This window comes from Notolabrus celidotus, chromosome 3, assembly GCF_009762535.1.
Source record: "Notolabrus celidotus isolate fNotCel1 chromosome 3, fNotCel1.pri, whole genome shotgun sequence".
Lineage (NCBI taxonomy): Eukaryota > Metazoa > Chordata > Actinopteri > Labriformes > Labridae > Notolabrus > Notolabrus celidotus.
In genome coordinates this window covers 4,917,739-4,942,772 of record NC_048274.1, presented here as the reverse complement: position 1 = coordinate 4,942,772, position 25,034 = coordinate 4,917,739, and the positions used below count along the sequence as shown (strand labels likewise).

Here is a 25,034-nt window from a genome sequence, read left to right as displayed (position 1 = left end):
TACAAACAATGTTCAAATTCATGACTGTGCCTGTTTGTTTAGTTTGCACAGTTCTCATTATTGTCAGAAGAAAGGAAACATGCTGAACGCAGAGTCTCGTAATTATTTGACACATAATAAAACAAAGAGGATAGAACTGTTAATAAAGTGACTCACCACTGTCTGTTGTTTGTGACACCAGCTTACCGTTCACACAGAGCCTGCAGAAGAACAGAGAGTACAGGACGATGATGATGAAGATCATACATCATGAAGGTGCACAAAAAAACAAATATTTCATTGCGCACTGCTCATTGCTCAATTTTCGCTCCTTATGCATATCAGTACATAATAGTATATGTATTTGATATACCTTATTGGGCTATATCAGTACTTCAGTAGAGCAGGTATTGCAGATCTTATTAGAGAACTTGAGTGAGGTTTAGACATTTAGAACAGTAAGTTTTCTAAAGTAAATATTTTCAAATATAAACTCAATTCATCATTGGAGACTAAACTGGTATAGAATCAGGCTTTAGACCTCTTTAGCCCTGTCCTGTTCTGTTACAAAACAACAGCATTTGATGCAATATAATAAATATGCTACAACACAACACGACATGACATGACACTGCACAATAGGATACATACGATACAATAAGATTCGATACGATGTGCTACGATACCATTCGATACGATGCAATACAATACAATGCGATACGATAAAGTGTGATGCCATGGGATGCTATGTGTTGCATTTTGAAGCCATGTGATGTATTGCATTGTATTGGGTTGTGATCTGATACAACACTACACTATACATTACAATACAATATGATTCAATAAACAAAGCAAGCAAAAGTACTATCTAATATTCACTGGGTATTATTCAACGATGAATCAAATAGTGGTTTTATCAGTTGGCCAGAGGCTCAGTTAGTATTTAGTTGACTCACTTATCAATATTGGAGAAAGAAAAGGACCAAAGAGACATTTGTTTCTGTAAAAATCTTTGATGTTGGGGCACCGTTGGCCTAGTGGTCTAAACATATGCCCCATACAGAGGCTATAGTCCTTGTCGCAGTGGTTGCAGGTTAGACTCCCGACTGCGACCATTTGCTGTATGTCTTCCCTGACTCTCTACTCCCCACATTTCTGGGCTCTCTAGCTTTCTTATCAAGTTAAAAATGCCCCAAAACACAACTTGAAGCAAAAAATCTTTGATGTAAAAATGTACAAACACATGAAATCTTCCCATACAGCACAGGACTGCGTGTTGGGAAAGTGCTGTTAGGATGACAGAGATGAAGGGGAAGATCTTACTGAACACCTGCTGATGTCATGATCACATCTCCCGGGTCGTAGTCTGCTCCCAGGAAGCTGCAGGGACACTCACTCCTGGAAAACAACACACATGGGAAGAGCTCAGATCACAGACGAATGTGACTCAACATCCAAAGGTCTTCAGAAAAATCCTGAATACTCAAACCCCAGGCTTTGGGTGATGTAAACTCAATACTGCTGAGTTTGTTCATGACTGTGTAAAGATTTATGTTAAAGAGGGCTTTGTGTTACCTTAAACAGAGTATTAAAGGTAAGAGGAGAGGGAGAGATAACAGGCTTAAAGAGGTGAAATGAGTGCTGAAGGTGTCAAATCCACAACCAAACCTCCTTTAAAAACCTCTCCTTATAAAAACATGAATATACATGTTGAGTTAAACTCTTTTTAGCAGGTGCTGAAACCTTTGTAAGAAATCAGCGCCACACACCGGACTCTGTGCAACTAATTCTTTCTCACTGGTTATCAGATATCTGTGCAGTCCCCAGCCCGAGTGGGAATGAAAGGGGGGTTTCACGGTGAATTCCTCGATGTAACTCTAGCACATGGTAAGTAAGGCACGGCGCTGCACTAGGATGTAAAAACCTGGGACATTTAAGAGGAATTAAGCTGCTTGTCTTTTAGGGCAGAGCAGGCTGAAAGGGAGAGCACAATTACTGAGGTCCTCTGGCTCTGTGGCGTCTGCAGGGAAGATACAAGGCTCTCCACTTAAAGGCTGACCTAAACTCCAGAGGAGATACAAATATCACTTAGAGAGGATCTGTTTGGTGGAGTGTCTTCAGATCATCTTACACTCAAACTGGCTTCAAACCTGCAGCGTGGCTGATGAAGACATGAAGCTGCACTGATACACAACAAGTGAACTTTGTTGCTGATTCCCTTGTATTCTTTTTTACTGAAGTGACAGAGGATGTCACAAATTTGAGGCTTTTCCATTTGCAGAATATTTATTTTTACCAGGATGAGTATTGCATTTATTTTTCTAGCATAAAAATAACACAGTTCTTTTGAGCAACCAACTGTTTTCAAACAATAGATTTTTCCTTTTTAGTTTTTAAGTTTTTAAATAGTTTAGTTTGCTTGTGTTTAACTGTGTTTATGTGCTGTTTCCCCTGTCCTTTAAAAGGGCTATACATATGAAATTATTAATATTACTAATATTATCATGGTATAAGATTTTATTTTGCCCCTCATCAGCCCTACCTGTGCACACAGGTGTGTGTTCGATGGTTGAAGAAGGATCCCTGGGGACAGACGCAGCCCTCCTCACACTCCTCCCCACAGTGCTGGGGGGCGGAGAGGGCGGAGCAACGGCGCTGGCAGGACGACACACAGGTGCCGTACGTCATGGTTGGAGGACAGGTGAGCGCTGAAGGGAGGGACGGGGTTAACAGAGAGGTGGAGATGCTGATTAACAAATGACCTCATGGGGTTAGAATAACACTTCAAACATTTATGGTGCAGAATTTAATCTCTCATTGCATAAATAAAGACATGAATAGTCATTATCATGCTGCAAATATAGAAAATAAAATCCAGCAGTGTGATGGTTTCTGTCACTGCAGTGACAAAACATTGAGTACAACATTGGCAGAAATACTGCAGACTTTATCTCTTCAAGGTTTAACAGCAGTTACATCAGTCATATAAAGACTGGAGCCTGAGTTACCCACAATGCAACATCACCATCACAGCTTAGCTGGAGGTTAAGATTGTGTTATGCCTCTATCTGCTTATGTTGCTCCTCTTGTTATAAAGTAGATCTACATTTTAGGTGGTAGCGATCACAATCACGATTCAGATAAGCTCTCTGACTTCATGATGGTGCTTCAAACACCAGATGTAAAGTCTGAAAGAAGACATCAACTCACAGCTGGAAGGAAAGTATAGGATTTGGATTTGATATTGGGCGCTGTTTGGTAACAACAGAAGGTGGACCAACTAGCCCAAAACCTGAAAATGCAGAACACTCACCACAGTCAGGTATCTGAGATCGAAAGTCGATGATGACGGAGAATCTGCGGCAGTGTCGAGCGTAGTGTGCGAGTGCCGAGCAGAGGCACGGAGTCCCGCATTTACAGGTGTCAGAGCGACACTGCTGATGGAAGGAGGTCGGACTGAGGTACTCGTGACAGGCTGAGAACAGGTCCTGGTTCAGTATGTCACACATCTGTGAGGCATAGGTCACTGTAGAGAAGAAAAGAGCAGGTTTGTGTTTTTGTTTTTCTGTCTTAAAGAGAGTATTACCACTTCTTATCTACGTCTGACTGAATAAACTGGACTCCAGAAAGAGAAGATTTTAGAGGACTTAGTTTCGAAGTTTTTTGTTTCAAAGAAATGTAATGACTTGAGTAAAGACCCTGAAAAAGCTATGATATTGAACATGGGCAGAATAAACATGAATGAAGAGACACTGACCGGCTTGCTGGTGTGTGTCACAGGGGTCGAGCTGAGGTGTAGTCAGGCTGGGTGAACAAGCTGACGAGACTCTCCAGGCGTTTCCAAACAGCTGAGGAGTGCTTTCTATCATTCCTGATGGTGATCTGCAGAGGGACAAAAAAGCACACATGGTTTTTATAGATACATGCAGCGGAACAACTTCACAAGCTCTTTCTGTTTTTATACAGTGAAACTGAAATCAGGTAGAACAGAGCCTGAGTGTCATGTTTAGATATTTCTGCTGCACTTTCATGGAGGAATTTGAATAAAAACCCAGACGTAAAGGAACAAACTGTCAAATTTGATGCAGTGACAAGTCAGCACGGCCGCATATGACTTTAAAAAGCGAGGAAGATACAGAGCCGCTCAGGTGACATTTGAGAAACTGTTCAATCTTTACTTGCCTTCAAAACTTGTAAACCCAGGTGTAGACTACTCCTGTTTATGGGATATGTAGATGAAGAAACTTGAAGTAACTTGATAATAAAACATCCTGCAGTGGTGCAGCGCCAGCTTTTCCGCCAGTGTGCATGTGTTCACATAAACATGAGCACTCACAGGCTACTAAAAGCTACATTTACTAACACCAGCATCATCAATCACATATATTACTAGATGGTTCAACACAAACCAACAGTGATCACATGAGATCCTGTCTGAAACCAGGTCTGATTATTCTTTTAAAAAACGTGAGAGGTGAGAGAGCTTAGATGGATGGCCGGACAGAGCTCCAGAAGCAGAGGGGAAAGAAGCATAAACTTTATTAAAGCATCCGTCTAAATGTAACTGATTTACCAGCAAAGAGTGTGAACAACGTAGCAGACTGAAGTGTGTGTTTAAAGGGTGATGCTGCCTCATATACTCAGCTCCAACTTGCGCAGAGTTGGAGCTGCACCGGTGTGCGCTCAGCTGCTTCTGTTGTGCTGAAAGCAACTAAAGCAACGATGAACAGTCTCTGCATGGAGAAGCAACTATTTCATGACCACACATTCATCTTTTTCTCTCTCTCAAACGTCACCAGAGGAAGACTGTGTAAAAGTAACATCTTAGATCATTTGCCTTTTTTTAATGTGACGTTAAGCTTTGACAGCTGTCCTCTTCTGTCGTCTGCTCACTAGTGATTAGCAAAACAGTGTCAGTCCTCTTCAATCTCTTACTTGATCAGGTGGACCTGTTTCACTTAAGAATCAGAACCAGCTTCATTAAGTTCCCTGATTGTTTAAGCCGTTATATGTGCCAATTAGTCTTTAGTGTGTCTAAAAGAAGTTACTGAAGGTTATCAATAAAGATGAAGTCTCAAGCAGAGGATTCTGTAAGTCATCATATTAACCGTAGTGTTTCCTGTGAGTAAAACAGGATCCAGTTTTCCTTCAAACAGCAAACGACCACTTCAGTCACCGGCTGTGATGTATATCCATTTACAGCTGTTAGACAACATCCGCCCTCCACGGTCGGCCTTTACCGTACTGTACAGTGGAGCCCCTATTCCACTAACAGTAAATTCCTTGTTGAAGTGCCGTGTCCAGTTGGGCGCTCATCTGGCCCGCCTTAAAAAGCCGATCAGAGAGCGAGGCTTTTGATGCTGAGCCGCCCGGCCAGTGTGCATTACAGAGAGGGAGAGAGAGGGAGAGAGCACTTCTCCATCACCTCCCTCTCTGCCTCTGAAACAGGAGCACCTCTCTCCTTCTGTCACTAGAGGGAGGGTCAACAAAGGGTGCGGGAGGGGTCAAAGGTCAGCCAGAGCACACTTACAGGAAGTCATCTTGGATGTTGCCGTTGAAGGTGCCACACAGGCCCACCGTGTCGTCTTTCCACAGCTCGTCCGCCTGCAGGTAGAGACGAAACTCCTTCCAGCTGTACTGCAGGCGCAGGCCAAACGCCGTCTTCACCTGCAGGAACATGGACGACAGCTCCTGGATGTGGAAGACGTCTGCAGGAGGAGGAAAATATTTAGACTTTCAAGTGGTGGGGAGTTAAATTGATACATTCATCACTTCTGCATAAATCATTTGTGAAGTTGTTTTGTTTCTTAAAATATACATGTACATCCTTTTACTTCCCATGCCAAAGGTTAGCCCATCAGCCGGCCCATAATCCTGTTTTACTGGTTGGTGGATCTGGAGATGGTATTCTCAACAACTTCCTGCCAACTAAGCGTTTGCGCTGGCGCATTAAAAAGTCTGAGACTTATTCTTAACATTACTGTGATGTTGAGTGACTCTGAGGCTGAGTGACAGTCTGCATGAAACACCATCTCTGAAAAATGCCTCTGGTACGATAATCTAAATCCAGAAATTAAGTTGTGACAATTTATTTTCAGTCATACAAGTTTGAAATGTGACATAGAGTACCATAACACCTCAGGAAAAGAAGCAAGATAAGATTCTGGTGCTTGCTGCCTCTAATTATAATCAACAAAATTCAGAAAAAAACATTAAGATGTCATCATCTTAAAAATACCTCCTGAGAAATGTTACATTTTTGAGTTTTTCATGGTCAAAATCCCTTCCTCACATTTGTAAGCTTTAACTTTTTCATTTTAAGTTCCAAATGGTATCTGAATTTTGAACATTTCATCTTCTGTGGACTAAAATACTTCACCAAATATAACAAGAAATAAAAAATACCATAAATCATTAAAATACCTGATCATTATACTAGCTTTTCTCATTCAAACTAAACCAGACTAATACCAGCTTAATGCCACAACAGTGTCTGATTTTAGACACCACACTGAAGGAAGCTGTGTTTACAGGTTTATAGGTCAGTACTTTTATTTCAAACACACTAAGACTGACTGGATGATTAATTGACTGACATAAAAAACAAGTGGATGGTATCAGGAGTAAAGCATGTACTTTGTCAGAACCTGTTTGTCAGAGAACTCTGTGTTCTTACTGTTCCTGTTGTTTTAATCCCTTAAGGTATTAAAATATCAGATCATTCTCACACGGTGACGTCACAACACACAAAAGGCTGTGGTGTCTGCAGTCAAGAAAACACCGCTCTGAAAAGGGAGGAATACAATGCAAACGCTAACCCTGCAAACTATCAAGACAATATCGGTTCAAAGGCAAAACTTTCATTCAATCCATCTCAGCCATGAGCAGCGTGATGAAAGACGCCCATCACTGGATGTGAGCACTGTCAGAGAACAGAGGAGGGAGTTACCGTCTGAGTAAGGCAGAGAGATGCGGTACTGTCCAGCCATGAAGACCTCTCCAATGTGACTCAGTGTGATCTCCGTTCTTGGATCCTCATCAGTGACCAGGTTAACTGATTGGATGCAGGCCCCGTCCAAATTCTGCAATTGAGTCAAAATGGTCGGATAAGGTGGACGGGCAGCGTCTCAAACAGCTGCAGTTCAGTTACACAACGAGAGATGCAAAGTCAGGGTGAAATAACAGAGGAGTATGATGGAATACAATCATAGGAGGGAAGAAAGAGAGAAAGGGAAACGAGAAGAAGAAAAGTTGTTGTGAAGTCTTGTAGAAAAGCACCCCTACCTTAAAAAAATTTCATGCAACACAAAGTCCTGTTCTTTTATTCTTTTGACCCTGATGGCAAGAATTAAGAGGCTCCTAGAGGCGTCAATGTGCATTACATCATGCAGCAAAAATAAACTGCAGAGAAGAAGTGGAATTATCTCCTTGGCCAAACTTCTCACTCAATGTATAACTTTGATATTTCAATACTGACTCAATGGTCTAAATCACCCTTTTCAATTGTTAAAGTTCACTGGAGCATGATGAGTATTTAGTATGGTTCTGTTTTCAGTAACATAGAAGCTGACAGGTATACTTGAGGATCTGGCTTCCTGTGATTGAAAAGCTGGAACCACTGAAACCTGAAAGATATTTAGTAGGACCTACCCACACTGTTGTCCAATAGTGGTCACAATAAGTCCCAAAAAAGTAAAGCTGTGAACGATGTGTTTGTTTTCAGTTCAACCTCCTATTTAACTCTAAACTCATCAGATCAATCCAAGTATCCTTGAGTAGATGTCTCCTCACCACTGCCTATTGACTCTGCGTAAAATTACATGATTTCTTCAAGACTTTCCGATAGAACAGGCAGAGAGAAATGGCAGGGCAGAGCACTGCTTAAAACAATGATGGAGACAGATAGTAAAAAGGAACATTTTCTGCGTATGACACTAAACATGAACCATATTTCCATAAAATCCATAATATATTCCACAGTACAGACAGTAGTTCAGCTCAGCCGATGGTGATGATAGTTGTGAGGTACAAACAGACCCACTGCCCTCGACCAAGACTCACGCCACCCTCCTCAGCCGGCTGGTCTTAAATTGAGTCTTTTCAATGGAACCAGTCCTCAACAAGGTTTGATTAATGCAGTATCCCAAGGTTTTTTTAAATGCCTGATTATGACCAAATGAAGGTGTGAAAAAAGTGGCGCCACTAGTCTGGTCCACCACACTACGTATCAAGCATTAGGTCCACATATACGTGGTTGCCTGATTCTTTGAGCATCGTCTTCCACTGTAGCACCATGAAATATCTCTCTCTGCATTTTAAACTGGTGTATTGGTCGCAGCGGTGCATAAGATGCAGCAAGAAAGGTATCAGGAGTGCATCTAAAACAACACATTTTATAGTACTGGAAATTGCCTCGTATCTGTATTACTGCATCTATGAGCCTGCAACTAGTGTGATGAGTGGAGCAGCAGTTGTTGGACTGATTGTTCTCACTACAAATGATCCACTCGAGGAAACGATTGGAAGCGAGCACAGACCACAAGTCAAGAATCAGAGGAAATCTCAAGGACTTCAAAGTAAAAAGTGGAAGTTTGATAAGTTTCTGATGCTTTGATATTTTAAAAGTTTGGAAACCCGGGCGTCAGTGACAGTAAGCGCTCTGCCTCTATGAATCGTCTCTTTCATAAGAGCAAGGTTTTATCAACCCCCTCCTCCTCCTTCTACTTTTCCCATCATTCACCTCCTGTTTTCGCATAACCTCCTCTCTGTCCAGGTCCCCCTCCCCTCCACTGCCCTTCTTCACCTCCCTCCTCACTACAAAGCCATCCACAGCTCTGTCAGTCAGAGCAGATAAGGTAATCCTGTTCACTTGGCTGTTAGAGGTCTGGGGCCTCTGCTCTGATGAGTGCGACATCTTATATCTCGCCTCCACCCCTTCATCGCCCCTCAAAGGCTGCTGGGAAACTGAAGGCTCTGAGGGAGGGGGAGAGACGCTCAGCCTTTTGTGGCTTTTCATGATGATTATCTGTCATAGTTTGATCGAGACGTTTCCTCAGAGGCTTTTACAGCGTGAACACAAATGACCTGGACTCAGCAGGGATTAATGGGCACTTAAAGTATGATATAATCTACATGACGGACAAATTACATAAACCCGTGAGCCCAGAAAGCAGAGCAGTGTCATGACAAATCGGGAGAGGCGTGCAAGAGTTTACCAAGAGGTACAGACGTTTGTGTCTAAAGCAGAAAAAAGAAGTGTCACACCTGAATGAGATGCATGTTAAGATGCAAGATTAAATGTGACTCACAGCTCCACACGGGGCGTTCTGGATGGTGACCGTGAACTTCCCAGAGTTTCGGCTTTTGGCGAGGACGTACTGACATGTGGCAGGGAAGGTGTAGAGCCGCCCGTCAAAGGACTGAAAATACATGTCGCCGGTCACAGAGCACTCGCCTGCAGAGAGAGTCACACAGTTTATGTTTGTCCAAATATTTCAAGAGCAGGGTCTCATAATCAGAGATACATAAGGGCCATTTTGGTATTTCTAACTGCAAAAGAAGGAAGTGAGACAGACTTCAGCTGTTTGGAGACACCATTGTCTGAAGTCAGGAAGTTTCTTGCCCACATGTTTTTCATATTCATAAGATTTAAGTCATAATACAGATAAAACATTAACTGAGGATCATGTTAAGATTACAAATGATCTGAAGTTTTATTAGTGACACATGAACACATGAAAAGTTTTTGACTTCCTGTTTCTCTGTAAGATGATGTCAAGTTTTAAACAAGATGATTGTTCCAATCTACGAGAGCTTTTGTTGACATTTCCCATTAGTTCCCAGTTTTCTTCTGATAACTCTGACACCACATGAATGTATATTTTCTTCTAATTTTCTTCCAACGTGCATTTCTGTTTCTGACTTTTTTTTAAGATTTGAAACAATTCAAAAGTATTTGAAAGAGGTTTGTTACAGGGCGACGGGGCAGTATGACCAACATTTACAAATAAAGACTTTTCAAGATAAGAGTCATATATACACAAAAATAAAGTCATTATTGTCATATTGAAGACTAAAGTAGTAAATTTACAAGAATAAAGTCATTCATTTTAGTCTCCAATTAACCTTTATGTTCATTTGTAGGGACACATCAGGGGAGCACCTGCAGCCCCCTGAACTAAAATGAGAAATGTGGAGAATTGTGAAAAATATTGTCACATAAATTTCATAAAAGACTGAATACTTCATCTTTTAGCACATCAGCACCACACTGTCAGAAGAATCAGGAATAGATTGTGCATGAAACTGAGTCTGTTGTGAAGAAGTGCAGTCTAACAGGCAGATGGCTGCTCTTCTGATATCACTCTATATGCTGTGTTAGCCTGCAGATACATTAATCATAGCCTGTAATTATGGCCTCATAAGGTTACAACTTTAATCTTGAAAAAATGTTCCTCCTTAATGTGGCCCTAATCCCCCGTCATAGTTACAGGGTATGAGAACTATACATTTTTTGTGAGGCGTATCGACTTCCCTCTTTCAGGCATTTTATAAAAGGCTTAATCTGCTTGTAAATTTGTGACTAAACTTTGCAGATGTGTTTTATTGCAATGTATGCAACAGAGAGTGTTTGTGTAACAAAATATGCAGCCCCCATCACAGTGTTTGGTTGTACGTGACCTGCAGTAGAAGTTGTGTAAAAATGTAAGGCACAAACCTGGGCAGCTGTACTCGGTGCAGTTCCACAATCCACCCACGCATGTACTGAAACAGAAAGCAGAGACGTCCACAGGTGGGGACATTAAAGGCTGAGCTAATCAGCGGATCACTGATAGAAACTGGACACACTGAGACACAGGTGGTCAGATCTGAAGAGATTAAAAGAACTGCAGGGAAATATTGTGTTTTTAATTACAGTATGATCACATGTAAAGCAGGATGGTCCCGTGAGTCCATCCAGGGTTTATTCACTCACAGTGAAGAAGCTCAACTAATATGAGCACGATAAATCTATTTCAAAATCAACCCAGAGTATTGTTTTCTGCATCTCATGTAATATGAAAAAGATTCATATCAGCATATATCAAATATCATATACACTCGCACTTCTATATTGATGATATCTGTGTCTTCTATTTATCCATCCCATATTGGCTTGGAGACAAGGATATAGGAGCTGTATAGTTATGAGCTCTTACGTTGGAACAAAGAGATTTACTTCACTCACCAGTTGTTGCATTCCTCCTGCAGCGTCTGTCCAGATGGATAAAACATGCCGTGGTACTCACAGGGACAGTCAGAGGGCGTCACACAACCTCCGTCCTCGTAGATCAGACCTGAGGGAAGACAACTCATAAGATCTGGGGTGGACATCTCTCACAGATAAGATGGGACATGAGGCTTTTTCCCTTTTGGCTATGTATTACGGACATAGACTTTAAAAGTTTTGAATTAAAAGCAAAGACCTATCGCTGTACAGGGATGAAAGCTAGTTTAGAATTATACTTGGTGCAGAAACTGACCATCAGGACAGTAGCATCCATCCAGGCAGGCCAGTTTGCTGTCGATACATGTTCGCTCCAGGTTGCAGGACTCCGGGCAGCAGCTGATGCATTCCCTGTAGTGCAGATCTGGAGGACACTGCTTCGCTGATTGAACAAATGAAACAAAAAACATATATTTAAAGACCTCAAACTTTCTAAAAGACAGAAAGGGCTTTCCATGTAGTGGATAAGTCAGAGCAGCAGTGAACAGATCTAACAGAGGAGCAAACAAAAACCAGCAGCAGGCACGGTACATTTTACACCACTGCCAGGTCAACTACAGTTAATGAATCAGCTAATCCATGACATTCCTGATCTATATGTAGTTTTCTGTTCGGTGCATTAAGCTAGCACTTCATGAACAATATTTTTTGTGAGTTAAACAAGTTTCTGCATTGCTTATTAAATGAAGAATCTGCTCAACTCAGCATTTCAAGAGAGATCAGCGTCTCATAGGCGTGAATAATTGTGCAGTATCGTCAGAGACATGTGTTTTTTCTGTCTTTTGTCAGTGAATGCAGTTACATTCTGATCTTCATTATCAAAGTATTCATTCAGCTTGGACTAAAGCATCCAGGTTTCTGGACCTCTGTACGTGGCATACTTTTCAAAACACCTGGAAAAACATACCACACTGAGGAATGTGCTGCCTCCAGTCGTGCAGTGGGTGGTCAGCGTGGGCACAGGCCCGGGCATACTCGCTGAACACCTGGCATACCACTTCACCGTTGGGACCCGACCTTCAAGAGAGAAACAAACAGAGAAAGAGTCTTAGAGCGGAGCCAGTGGAGGAGGGGTCTCAGAGCCAGGTACTGATCTTGATACACGGCGAAAAAACACAAAAAACTCTGTCTGAAACAGAGAATATAAAATTATAATCAGGCTTACGTAGTTTGATTTGGGTGCATTTGTCTTTTAGGACAGTAAACTGTTATATCTTCAGCACTAACCTCTGTTCCACTCTGAGTTAACAGAAACAGATTGCCCGGGCTAATGTTACCCACAGAAAGAGGGCACGTTCAGGATCATGGACCTGAGCCACCAAAAGACACAACTGAGAAAGTTACAAAAGCTCTCCTTTGTGGAAATGGACTCCCAAGAAATCTTAAAATACACCTCAAGTGGTGACACAAAGATATGTCCAACGTTACCTTACTGAACAGGTATTCTGGAGGAAAGGAAAGAGGCAGCACTGCAGAGGCTGTGTTAAATCGAAGACTCAAAATCAAGATGACAAACTGAACTGGACCCAGCTCCCAGGGTAAAGTGCTGGATCAAAGCCAAGAGTTGGTGTAACCTTCCTGCAATTGTCCAACTTCAGGTAAAATGATCTCTCGTCTTTTTAAGAACAGGAAATAAAAAGCTGAGGTCACCGGGTGCACAGGGGCGTGTCTAGACCTTATTGAATGAGGTGGCCTAACTGGGGCGCTGACTTATGCAGGGGTGACATGAGGGTATGTGAGCACACAGAGAAATGGAAATAATTGATTTACTGTCTCCTCTCATCGTGGTAAGTATCAATTCCTGGTGGTACATTCCTGCGTTTCGTTTTTTTTTTTTTTTACTTGCAGCAGCAAATAAATCTATGAACTAAATTCTTTAATGACTTTAAAAAAAGATGTTTTTCTAAAGTCATAATCTGAATTTTTAAAACAAATCTCCTGCAAACTATCTAACTGTCAAAAATACATTTACTGTCAATGTTTCGATACCCAAATGTTCCCAATAAATGTATTTTGACACTGAGTATGCAGGAGTTTGCTTGCAATTTTGATGAAGCTGATGTGTGGACAATGTTTCTACAATTTAAAGTACCAACAAAATAAAATGTCCAACATTAAGAAGCAGAGAAAGCAACCAGCAGCACTTTGCAACAACAGTCCAATTTGTACATTTTAACACATGTCTCACCTCTGACAAGGAAAATAATAAGTCATAGTTTAGGATTTGGATGGCACCTGGGGTCGGCCAATCAGATTTCAAGAAGGGCCCATGCCACCCAGGCCACCCAACTGGACAGTGAGTAAGCAATGGCTTACCTGGAACAATCAGCATACTAATATTTATGCTCCCATGAATTGTATTTTAGTTAATGAAACTGAATGTAATCTCCCCCGTTCCCACATTGATGACATTTTGCGGGGCAAAAATTGTACTCCAGGAACATCTCAGAACCAAAGCATGACATTTACTCAGCACTTTCATGTGTTCTTTCAAATTGGACACTACAAATTATCAAAAAAGTGACACTGACAATAATTAATGATAGAATTTCATCCTGAACTGCCTGATGAGAATCATTCCAAGATATCAAGGACTTAATTTGCTGTGTATCATCTTCTGCAACTTTCATGAGGCTTGTATTGAGTCTGTGTTTCTTACATGCACAGGTCGTTCGAGCAGCTGGCCATGTAGGACAGCGGGCTCACAAATTCATGGCAGCTCTGAAAAGGCGGATCCAGCAGCATGGCACACACCTCCTCCACTTTCTACAACAAGAAAAACACACAAAGAAGAACAGTTGAACCGAAACATATGAGATCATGCAAGAAGAGAAGAAAGAGAGGAGAAGTGTTTTTATCAGTCATCTTACCAGCAGCACATGAGCGTCAACAGCAACACAAGGTGAAGGGAAGCCTGAAGGCACCATGGGACACTGTGCCTGGTGTGGCTCAGCCTCCACCCAGCTGTTCCCAAACATTTCTATCTCATGAGTCAGCACACCTGAGAGAGAGAAGCTGTCTGATGAGTCCACTGACAGAATGTGAGAGGTTTTATGTTTCTAAGATGCGATATAAAGTATATGTTTAGTCTGAGCGTCACAGACAAAATAATCTCACCATAACTGGTCTTCAGGTCGTCCTGGACGTCTGCGTTGAAGTTTCCACACATGCCGCAGGTTCTTCCCACAAACTCTGGGCTGAGTTTGATGTAGACTGAGCCGCTGCTTCCCTCCCAAGCCAGCGTGAAGCCGTGCTGCTGCATCACCAGGACGTACTGAGAGATCTGCTCCAGCTGCAGGTCGTGGATGTGAGTAGGAAGCTGCAAACTGAAGACAGAATCCACCATTACTGACACTGTCCTCTCCTCTATTGAGCTCAGACTGACTGATTCTCAGAAGAGGCCTGATATATAGAGACATGATAATACTGCACATAAATACATGTATTTGTTTCCTCTGTCTTACTACTGACCTTTGACCTTTGAATGTTACATTAGTTGGGTAAAGCCGAAGCTCGCCCTCCCAGGGGAGGAAGAGGCTGACAGATCGTTGGCAGGTGTAAGGGGCAGAGTTGCAGTCCGGGTCATTGTGGACCTGCAAACACAAGAGAGTCAATTTGATTCTTCCTTTTTATTAAAAACACTCAAAGATCTTTTTAGTAGCTTTAGTAGATACAGTTTAATTCCTTAAAAACTCTGTAAAAGTGTTTCCAGTTGTCTTTTTTTATTTCCTTGTTGCAGCTTGTCTGACTGATTTATCTCCCTAGTAAAGAAAGTGAGAGTTAAATTGTGTTTTTCTAATCATTTCATGTTAGTGATGTCTTTTATTTGAAGCAGGAAAAAAAAGGTAGAACTTAATCTCTGAAATGTGACTCTTGATGTAACGCACATATCTCATTTTGCTATTTTAAAGCATTCAGGTGTAGGTGTGTCTGTGACAAAGTTAAAACCTCACTTCACCTCTTTTTTACGGTTCTGGTTGTTCGTCGTCCACTTTTATACCTTGTTGTTGTTTTGAAAATCTTCAGAGTCATTTCACAGCTATAACTGTTCATGCAAAAATCATCAGCTGCAGTCTCTTTTAATGTGCAGCTCCTTTCTTTTCCCATACACAGATACAGTATCCATCTGCTGCCTTTTCAGGCGAACAAAGTCTCGGTCTGTTGCAGATGCTTTCAAGGCATTCTGGGTAATTGCAGTATTTAATGGTAATTGACTCTAATAACCAGATAGCTTTCACTAATCTTCAGAGCAAATCTTCTCCTGAGGCTGAGCCTCAACCTGGCAGAAGGCAGGAGAGGAGAGTGTGTGTGTGATTTAAGGCAGAAGGCACTGAGTCCAACTTTACTCGAGTGGAAGAAGGCGACGGACTGAAACTTTCTGGGCAGCTTCGAGTCTGGAGGATTTATTGTAGCCCCCTGTGCGACTGAGTCCTGACTCACCTGGACGACGATGCTGGCCTGGGAGGTTTCCTCGCAGTCCCTCAGCAGAGTGTACGTGCACCGGCCGGGGAAGTAGTAGTAGAGGCCGTCAAAGGTCTCAAAGTTGTACTGACCCCAAGACCTGCACGTCATCTCCCTCTCAAAGCCCGGGTTTGGAACTGGGGAGGTGGATAGGGAGTGATAAATGGTTATGAAAGATTTTGCACTGATCAAGTTCTGTTAAAGAAGCCTTTTCAGATATGTTTCTGTGACTAAACGTTCATGTTTGGCTGCTGGATTGTTCACTTTTTCCTCCAGATCCTCTCTAACTTCTGTCTTTCTGCTACTAGGAGCTGAGCAGTTCATGAAAACAGGTTAACTAGTCCGTGTTTGGATCAAAAAACGATGCCTGGAAATTAGGTTGGTGTAAGAGCTGGAGTTAAAACAAAGAATAAAAATGATGTAAAACCAAAAACATATAGCTACTAGAAGCAAGTCATTTCTAAATGTTCATAAAGAAATATCTTTAAATAGAGCTTTTGTGAACATGCAATTTATTTGATTTTACTAAGGGTTTTTTTTTTTTTTTTTTGGAATGAGATATGCAAGTCTGACTAATGTGTTATTTGAACTATGTTTAAGTTTATCTGAAGCTGAATTCATTTTACAAGAAGTTTTATGATCAGAAAGCACACATTTCTTTGGTCTACTTTGGCTTTATTTTATTTAGAAAATTGGCATAATGACTATAATATTATAACTAATATAAACATTTGTCTTTTAAACAAAACACTATCACATCCAGCAGTATATTCAGAAGGCTGAAATTTAGTTTAATCACCAACAAGCTTTAAATGTCATGTCTTAAAAACAAGCAGCAGCCTCTGGTGTTGAAAAATGAAGCCAATGCAGAAATTGCAGTTCCCCAAGTGTCCACTTGAGGCTGGCAGCAAAAGCTGAGGAATCCCCATCAGAGCCCGTTGTTAATATAACAATGTTTACAGCACAGTTAAAAATGTTTACAGCCCAATTCATAAAATGGCTTCAGTCTAAATAGTTCATGTCTAAATAGTCTAAATAGTTCATATTTTTATAAGTCATCCTTTTAGAAGATATTAAGAAAAAAAAGTTATGCTTGCATTTGCATAAATAGGGGCATGGTTGTGCAGATTGATAGTTGACTGGATGTTGCTGTTTGAGTCCACCTCAGCTTCAACTACTTGTCTGTTTCTAGGCTGACCAAAAGTTATGTTGAGTCAGCATTTCCAAAGTGCCATCTTTGGGCTTAAATGAATGACGTCACTGAGGCTACGTCCACGTTTAATACAATGCTTGAAAAGAATCCCCAGGGTTGTAGTTTGTTGGTGCTACGTTGGCTGATGATTGTTTTTCACATTTAAATAAATGTAAAAAGGAGAGTGTTGAGTGTTTGCCTTACCTGTCTGACATCTGTGTCCGGTGGCCTGATACAGGCTGCAGTCACATGACTCTGACTGAACACAATGTCCCCCATTTAAGCAGGGATACCCACAAGGCTCCGCTGAAAGAAAACAACAAACAAACAAACAATTACACTACTGCTCGTCAGACTGGAAACCAGAAAATAAGGCAGGAAAGTGAAACCAACGATTCACCAGGAGAACAGTTAAGGTAGTGCACTTCTCTGTTTTGTAGTTTCAATATCTACAGGTCACAGTTTTGTCACCACCTGTCTGCCCCCTCCCCCACATGTCAGGACCCATAAGGAGCTGAGGAGCCCTGACAAATGTTCCAGTCACTGAACGCACCACCTAACACCAAACCATGGCTTCTCATCCTGCAGTAACACCATCTGCTCAGTGGGCTTACAGCTTGTCTGCCCACTCAGCCAAGTCCCACATAAGCACAGGTACCATACAGGGGTTTGTGGGGGGTGGGGAGTGGAGTTGAGGGGGAGGAATCAGATAAAGACTATTTTCCTTCAGGTCTCTATGTGAAGGGGAACGTACATAAAACAGAGGAAGTACTTGTTGCTCTGTTTAGCCACACTAACCAACCTTCTGGGGTTTCAAAAATTGATCAGAGGTTAACTGTTTGAAGGCTTTGGACTTCTTTAGACGGAACACCTGTTGGATCTTCAATGTTTTAGAGCTTGTGCTACAATATGAGTATTTATGGGATGGCAAACCCATTGACCCACCCAATTTTGCACTTGTTTTCTAAATAACAAGGTTTTTGTTCTAATTATTAAGCAATCATTACATTGTTTAGGAAATGTGTTCATACTCTTTCTTGTCCAGGGTTAAATGAGACATCAGTACCAACCTGTTCATGCATAATGGAGCTAAAGCCAGAATATGACTAGCTCAATGACAACCTTTGCAAAGTTACCTGGAATCCTACGAAAAGACTTCAGGGCTTCCTTCGCCTGCCTGGTCAGCACTGAAATATTAACTGGACGCTCCTCTGGTGGTGGATCTCCACTGCTGAGTGTGCTTTCTGCAGATCGTTGTGATGATTGGTCTGGTGGAGTTAAATCAGGCTGGTGTGATGTGTTTGAGCTGTTCATGGATTGATGAGCTTGAATTAAAGTGGTTGGTGAGTGGAATGAAAATGTTGAGGTGAGAGATGATTGGTTCACTGGTGACTGGCTGGATGATGATTGGCTAGATTTTGTAACACCGTCTGCTGAATGTTCAGTTAATGTTTTGTCTGGCACCTTGCTGACAGGTGATTGACCGGCTGGCACTGTGCTGGTTTGTGATTGGCTGGATTTTACCAAGCTAGTTAATGACTTGTTAGATGCTGTGCTAGTCGGTCTTTGGCTAGGTGTTGTTTTCTTTGTTGGTGTTTCGCTGGCTTTGACTGAATCTGTTGGTGTTTGGCTGTCTGTTGTTGTAGTGCCTAATGGGTTTCTGACTGAGACTCTGCTTGATGTCGAATAATCAGTGGTTGTTTTTATGCCTTCTGATTGGTCGGCTGGTAATGTAGAGGTTGGTGATTTGCTAGTTGATGTAGCACTGGATGGGCTACTTGACGATTGGCTGTCTTGTATTTTGGTTGTCGATGATTGGCTAGCTGGTGTTGTGCCTGTTTTGGGTTGACTGGATGTTGTCCGGGTAATTGATGATTGGCTGGAGTGTATTGTGCTGCCTGTTGATTGGCTCCCTGGTGTTGTTGCTGTTGGGAGATGACTTGATGTTGCTGAGCTAGTTGATGATTGGCTGGTTGGTCTTTCAGTGGTTGGAGAATGGTTGTGTTGCATTGTGTCGTGTGGGGATTTACTGGCTGTTGGTGTCTGGCTGACTTGTTTTGTACTGCCTAATGCTTTAGTAGATGGTCTGTTAGTTGTTGTTGATTGGCTGGCTGGTGCTTTGGTGAATGGTATGGTGCTACCTGGTGGTTCACTGCTTTGTGTTGTGCTGGTCTGTGAATGGCTGGTTGTTGTGTGACTATGTGATGATTGGCTTGCTGGTTTTGTGCCGCTTGGTGATTGCCTGGATGATAATGTGATTTTTGTTGATTGGCTTGATTCTGTTGTGCTTCCTAGAGATTTGCTAGTTTGTGTTTTACTGGTTGGTGATTCACTGGAAGTTGTTGAGCTGGTTGATGTTGCCGTAGTTGGAGGATGGTTAAATGGCGAAGTACCACCTAGGGATTTGCTAGTTTTTGTTGTGCTGGTTTCTGTTGGACTGGATGATGATGGACTATTTGATGACTTGCTGTCTAACTCTGTGCTGGTTGGTGATTGGCTGGATGGTGATATCGTTAGTAACGGTCTTGATTGTGTTGTGGTGTTTGGTTGTTGACTTGGTAATTGACTTGTTGGTTTTGTGCTGTCTGGTGATTTGCTAGTTGGTGTTGTAGCAGCTGGTGATTGACTAGATGTTGCTGAACTACTTGATGATTGGCTGGATGGTGTTGAGCTGCCTGGTGATTGGCTGTCTGGTGCTACAGTGTCTGTTGATTGGCTGGATGTTGTTGGTGATTTGCTGGATGGTGCTTCTGTTGTAGCTGGTTCTTGATTGGCTGGACTCCTGGTGTCTGATGATTGGCTGGATGATACTGTTCCAGGTGGAGCTTCACTTGGTGAAGATGTAGTTAAAGAGGATTTGTCAGAGTTGAGGCTCCATGAGGCGTTTGGCGTCCTCTCTGTGCTGGAGAGCATCAGATTGGACGTTAGATTGGACATGGCAGTCCGGCTGGGATGTGAATGATTCGAGGGAGACGTGTGGGTCTCTGACACAGCAGCTGCCTTCTTGAGGTCCTTCAAGGAGAAAAAACTGTATCAGCAGAGATTTCATGCAACAGTTGCAACCATCCAGTCATGCAGCCATAAACACAATCCAACCCAGCAATATGTCAGCGCCTCTTTCAGACTAATAAATGAAATCTGATCATTTTCATATCTGGCTCTGCCATTGCTTGGCAAACAGAGTAAGGTTACAGTTATCCAAAGTTAGGTCCTTGTAAAGCAGTCTGACTCATTTGATTAAATCTATGGCTTTAATATTATCAAGCATAATCTGACACAGTAGCTCTGTTCTCGGGTGACGGATTAATTCAGATTTGATTAAAACACAGGGCACTCAAAGCTTGAACTATTCTTTTTTTGTTTGTGTGGGGCCAAAAATTCCTCCCAGAATTGTTCTGGTTGTCGCCAAACCAGATCCAAAGTGGTGAGGATGGAACTGAGGCGGCGCTGGGAAAAGAAGAGGCATGAGAGAAAAGAGCTGTCATCCGGCCTTCATTAACGACTCCTCTGTGACTTCTAACTCAGCTTTCCCATCCAGGTCCACAACCCCACCCTCTCCCACCTGCTCCCCCCTGTTTATCCATTTTTGGATGACCTTTGTTGGATGAAAACAGCAACAGGAGATGTTTATAGAGCAGTTTGATGGACTTACATGTGAATTTTCCCCTCACAGATTTGAGGTTTACGATGCAGAGCTGCTGAAATGAACATTTCTCTCTGGAAAATGCAATTCTAAGTATAATATCGATTATGTAACTTACTATGGGTTGTAATATTTTACATTATTATTGCCAATTATTATTTAAAAAGTGTGAAATAACAGGAGCTTTATTAAAAATATTGACATAGCTTTCACAAACCATAAGCTGAACATTGTATCTTAGAGCCCCACTGGAAACCCGAGCCCCTAAACCAAGGCTCTCATGTCATGAGGTGACGAGAAAGGGGGGTGGAGTGGTGTTTGACCACAAATTATTAATCCCTGATCAGTATCAGGAGCTATTGAGACCGAGCAGGTCAAACACAAACCCAGGAGAGTGTTGACCTCAAGTCACAAAACTACAAGCGAGGCTAAAGCCATGCTGTCGCTCAGAGATCTGTCACGAGATAGACCTTATCTCTTTACCTGTGACCTGCGACCTGTGCTACTAATTACTTTGTTGGTTTCCTAACCCTGACGGCTTGGACCGGATTCTCACGCCTCTCTGAGCCAAAGGGAAGCTGCACAAAGGAAGCGACCACATTCAGGGTGATGGAGGCTCTGATAGAGGAAGAGTGAGACAACAGAGCAGCCACTGTATATGCCTGCTGGGACCCTCCTCACATGGCTGTTTCTCAGCGACAAAATGTCCCTCCGGAGCAATTTTGGTAAACAACATACTGTATATTCAGTTAATATCTATAAATGTCATCAGGGCTGAGTTTCAACCTTATTTCATGGGACTTTAGTACACTTTTGTGATGAAATATGTGCGTTAGAGAGATTTATTCAAGTATTTTGGTTTGATCTAAAGATAAAGGGTGTTTGGAAAGGACCAGAGTTTTTGAAAAGAAGCCCTAACTCTAAAAAAAAACACTTCCAAAACCAAAACTATAAAGAAGATGAACCACTCTTCAGCTCTGTATATTAACTAAAAAAGAAATGTAATTAAATCCAACATAACATTGTTTTTTTCAAATAATTAAATCTTTGCAGTCCCCTTGTGTTCTCTCAAAATGCATGTATTAAAGTATTTGTCTCCTTCTTTAAATTAAAAGGCAATGTATCTGAGTCCACAAGCAAAAAGTGACATAAGTGGAAGGTCATACTGGAACTCTGCATATTAATTATTCGATAAAATCACTGAAAAATGAGGTACAGTTTTGTTGGTCTCTGCTCTCCAGCTCTGTGTTTTGGTGTGAGCGCTGCAGATTTTTTTGGGGTGTAAGGGGTCTCTGGTTGTGTATTTGCCGCCTGAAGCAGCTCCATCAGCATCAGTGATCAATGCGGCTGCCTACCTGCCCTCCCTGGGAAGCGGTGTCCCATTTCTGCTGCTTTATCCCGCTGCTCCCGCTGCTGGGACAGAGAGAACAAGGAGAGGTTTGTTCCTGCTGCAGCTTTTACCCCCTGACACCACCAACCCACCACCAACCAGGAACCAACCAAACCATCAAATAACCACAAAAAGACTAAATAAGATCAATCACTGAATATTTGCTCCTTGATTTCAGACTACTGACTAATCAATCTGCATCAAATTTTGAGCCAGGGCGACAGCTAGCAGTGGATTAGACTCTCAGTTAAATCAGATGATCATTTTCTTATCTAAATAATCTGATTTGTGTGAAAAAATAAATGCTATCTATTTTTTCAAATCCAAAAGTGACACATTTTAAGACAAATAGGTAAAAAAAATCCTCAATGCCTTCACTGAAAACTAAAGAAATTCTGTATATTCTCAAATAAGGAGCAAACGTCTTTTTTTTCCAGTTTCACAAACAACATCCCCAAAATGAATCATCAATTTAAAGGTTATTCCTGATTACTGTTCAGTCTTTATCATCCAGTTACTTTAGCCTTCACAAAAAGGGCCTCCAAAACATATAATAAGACCTTTATTCTTAATGATGATGGATTAAAAGTTATTGATTTTAAGCATATAAACAGAAAAACGACAACAGGTGTTAAAATGCAAATAAAATGAAATAAAAAAAAAACACTAAAAATGCGCTTAAAATAAAAAAAATACAAATATAAAGGAAAAATAACTCACTTATTAAATTGATCCCAATTAGATCGGTTCACTCTCTCAACACCCCAGGACAGGTGAGCTGAAATCAAGACAATAAAAAGGCTGAAGAATTTAATATGATTACATTAAAAGGAGATTAAATCCAGATGAGATAAGAGAGAAAATGAGCTGCACATAAAACACTGGTGGAAGGTAAACCTTCATTTATCTAAAGCCTCTAGTGGAAATAAATTAAAAAAGCACTGATAACTTAATCCTGTTTTTTCCACCTTCATCTTCAGATTATCTTCTCTGTAACTTGTGGTTAAAACAGCAGATCAGCCTCGTGTGTGAGGAGGTAGAGGACACTCACCTTGATAAATGAAGATGAAATATAAAGCTAATAAGTGCAAACGCCTTTTCCAGCTCCGTCTTAAATGGGGATCCATTCGTGTTTATCGGATCCGCACTCAGTCGGGTTTGGACAGCATCACCTGGTGAGAACCCTCCGGCTGGACTCCCGCTGCTCCCTGCGCTGCTCCATCCGGCTCCTCGAAGCGGCCCTCCGCGCGCCTCAAGAGCCGCTGCACCTGCTCATTAACATAAAATATGCGCAGGTGGGCACGCGGGGAGGGGGAGCAAACCCTGAGGTGCTCTGCTGAGGGGGTTAAAGGCACTCTGAGGATCTGACCTGATGCCTGCAGAGATCATTGGAAAAACACTATCTGACATATAAGCAGCAGAACAGATTGATCTGCTGATATCAGCCCAGCTTCAATCATTTATCAAATATACTGAGTCTATTGAAAATCCCTTTTTTTGTCAGTTTGCTGACATAAGAATAAGTTAATATTAGATTTTACACAGCCTTATTCAAATAGGTGTCCCTTCAGGTTTTTGCACTACAGAAGGGCCAAGAGAACAGCGCCCCTGTGTGGTCCACAGTGGAACAGCAAAGCAGCATAAGACAGTAATGGAAATAATCATAAGCATAGGTTATTAGTAGGATTTATATAATTTTTTCAGATTTGCATTGATTATATAACTAATTTAGCTATCAGGGGTCATCTAAAACGTGTTTTATATGTAATTTCTTAAAGTGAGAACTTGTATTTAACTCCCTGTACTTTGGCATCACTCAGTCCTTATTATCCCGCCTTCAAATAGTCCACAATGCAGCAGCTAGGATTCTGACAAGATCAAAAAAGAGAGACCACATAACCTCAATTCTTGCCTCCCTCCACTGGCTTCTGTTCAGTTATAGAATTTATTTTAAAATCCTTCTCTTTGTTTATAAAGCACTCCATGGTTTGGTCCATATCACTCTGTCAGAGCACTCAGATCTTCCCACCAAAACTTCCTTTCTGTCCGAACATCAAGGACAAAGAGACATAGGGACAGGGCCTTCTCTATCTGTGCCCCAAAACTGTGGAATTCTCTTTCCCCCCACCATCCGGTTCTCCCCCTCTGTTGAGACTTTTAAAAGTCGTCTTAGAACTCACTTTCATTCATTAGCTTTTAACTGCCCCTAACCACACTGGCTCAGATGCTTCACTGCACTGTTAATTGTATTTCTTGTCATTACTTTGAATTTGAATTTTTAATTATATTGCTCTCTTACCACTCTGCTTTCCCTCTCTCTTCCTCTGTTTGTGCTGTTTTCACTTCATTTGCTCTTTGTTTTCCTCATTTTCTGTTGTAAAGCACTTTGGATCAACCCTGTTGTGTGGAAAGTGCTATATAAATAAATTGTATTTGATTTGATTTGTAAATGTTTCTGTTTTTGTTGAAAGCCGTGTAGTTCAGACTGTGACAACCTGACCTACAGACCCTTCGTCCACAACCTCCCCTTGTACCTGACAGGGAACACAAACCTGTGATACTGCTGAGGTGACCTCAGTGTCACCAGCTGCACTGACTCACATTAACATGTGAAAGTCTGTTTTCCTACAGAAGGAAAACTTCCTGCGTCCGTCCGTCTGTCTGGGTAAAAAGGCTTTTGAGTGACCGAGGACCTCAGAGACCTCTGCAGGCTTTGTGTCGCCCAGTCAGGAAGGTTTCTGTTTTCATAAATGGAAACAGGACCAGAGAAGGAGAAAGGGGGGAAGGGGTTGGGGCAGCAGGTAGGATGGTGGAGGGGGATTCTTTTAGAGGCAACAATTGAAAAATGGTTGATTTGTGTGATGTGTAAGAGCTGCTACTATTATTCTCTTTATGTTAAAACGGATCATGCTTTTGCTGCATTACATGGACTCACACACACAGAGAGAGAACTGTCTGTCTCCTGCTTTTTGCCCTACAGACTGCTCATCAAAGCTCTAAAAAAAACAGCTGGTTGTGTTCTGTGCATGTATGTGTTTCTACATGATGTTTGGAAATCATTATTTCACTGCTGCTGGATTGATCAGCAGCTGAAAAGAGAATA

The 25,034-nt window shown here is 41.8% G+C and overlaps 1 protein-coding gene across 1 annotated transcript in view; it reads right to left on the bottom strand.

The window, feature by feature from the left end:
* otog (otogelin) overlaps window positions 1–23,153 on the bottom strand; it is a 51,799-nt gene extending 28,646 nt beyond the window's left edge. The window contains exons 1-21 of the mRNA XM_034680296.1: window positions 23,104–23,153; window positions 21,072–21,159; window positions 19,710–19,910; window positions 17,103–17,157; window positions 15,686–15,843; window positions 14,717–14,838; window positions 14,363–14,571; window positions 14,116–14,246; window positions 13,905–14,011; window positions 12,153–12,262; window positions 11,502–11,627; window positions 11,207–11,315; window positions 10,697–10,743; window positions 9,288–9,433; window positions 6,929–7,061; window positions 5,510–5,687; window positions 3,737–3,861; window positions 3,293–3,505; window positions 2,522–2,687; window positions 1,303–1,377; window positions 157–200 (exon numbers count right to left, since the gene is read on the bottom strand). Coding sequence (XP_034536187.1) covers window positions 157–200; window positions 1,303–1,377; window positions 2,522–2,687; window positions 3,293–3,505; window positions 3,737–3,861; window positions 5,510–5,687; window positions 6,929–7,061; window positions 9,288–9,433; window positions 10,697–10,743; window positions 11,207–11,315; window positions 11,502–11,627; window positions 12,153–12,262; window positions 13,905–14,011; window positions 14,116–14,246; window positions 14,363–14,571; window positions 14,717–14,838; window positions 15,686–15,843; window positions 17,103–17,157; window positions 19,710–19,910; window positions 21,072–21,159; window positions 23,104–23,153 — 2,593 coding nt within the window. The remainder of the gene's footprint in view (window positions 1–156; window positions 201–1,302; window positions 1,378–2,521; window positions 2,688–3,292; window positions 3,506–3,736; window positions 3,862–5,509; window positions 5,688–6,928; window positions 7,062–9,287; window positions 9,434–10,696; window positions 10,744–11,206; window positions 11,316–11,501; window positions 11,628–12,152; window positions 12,263–13,904; window positions 14,012–14,115; window positions 14,247–14,362; window positions 14,572–14,716; window positions 14,839–15,685; window positions 15,844–17,102; window positions 17,158–19,709; window positions 19,911–21,071; window positions 21,160–23,103) is intronic.
* Between the last annotated feature and the right edge of the window lie 1,881 nt (window positions 23,154–25,034).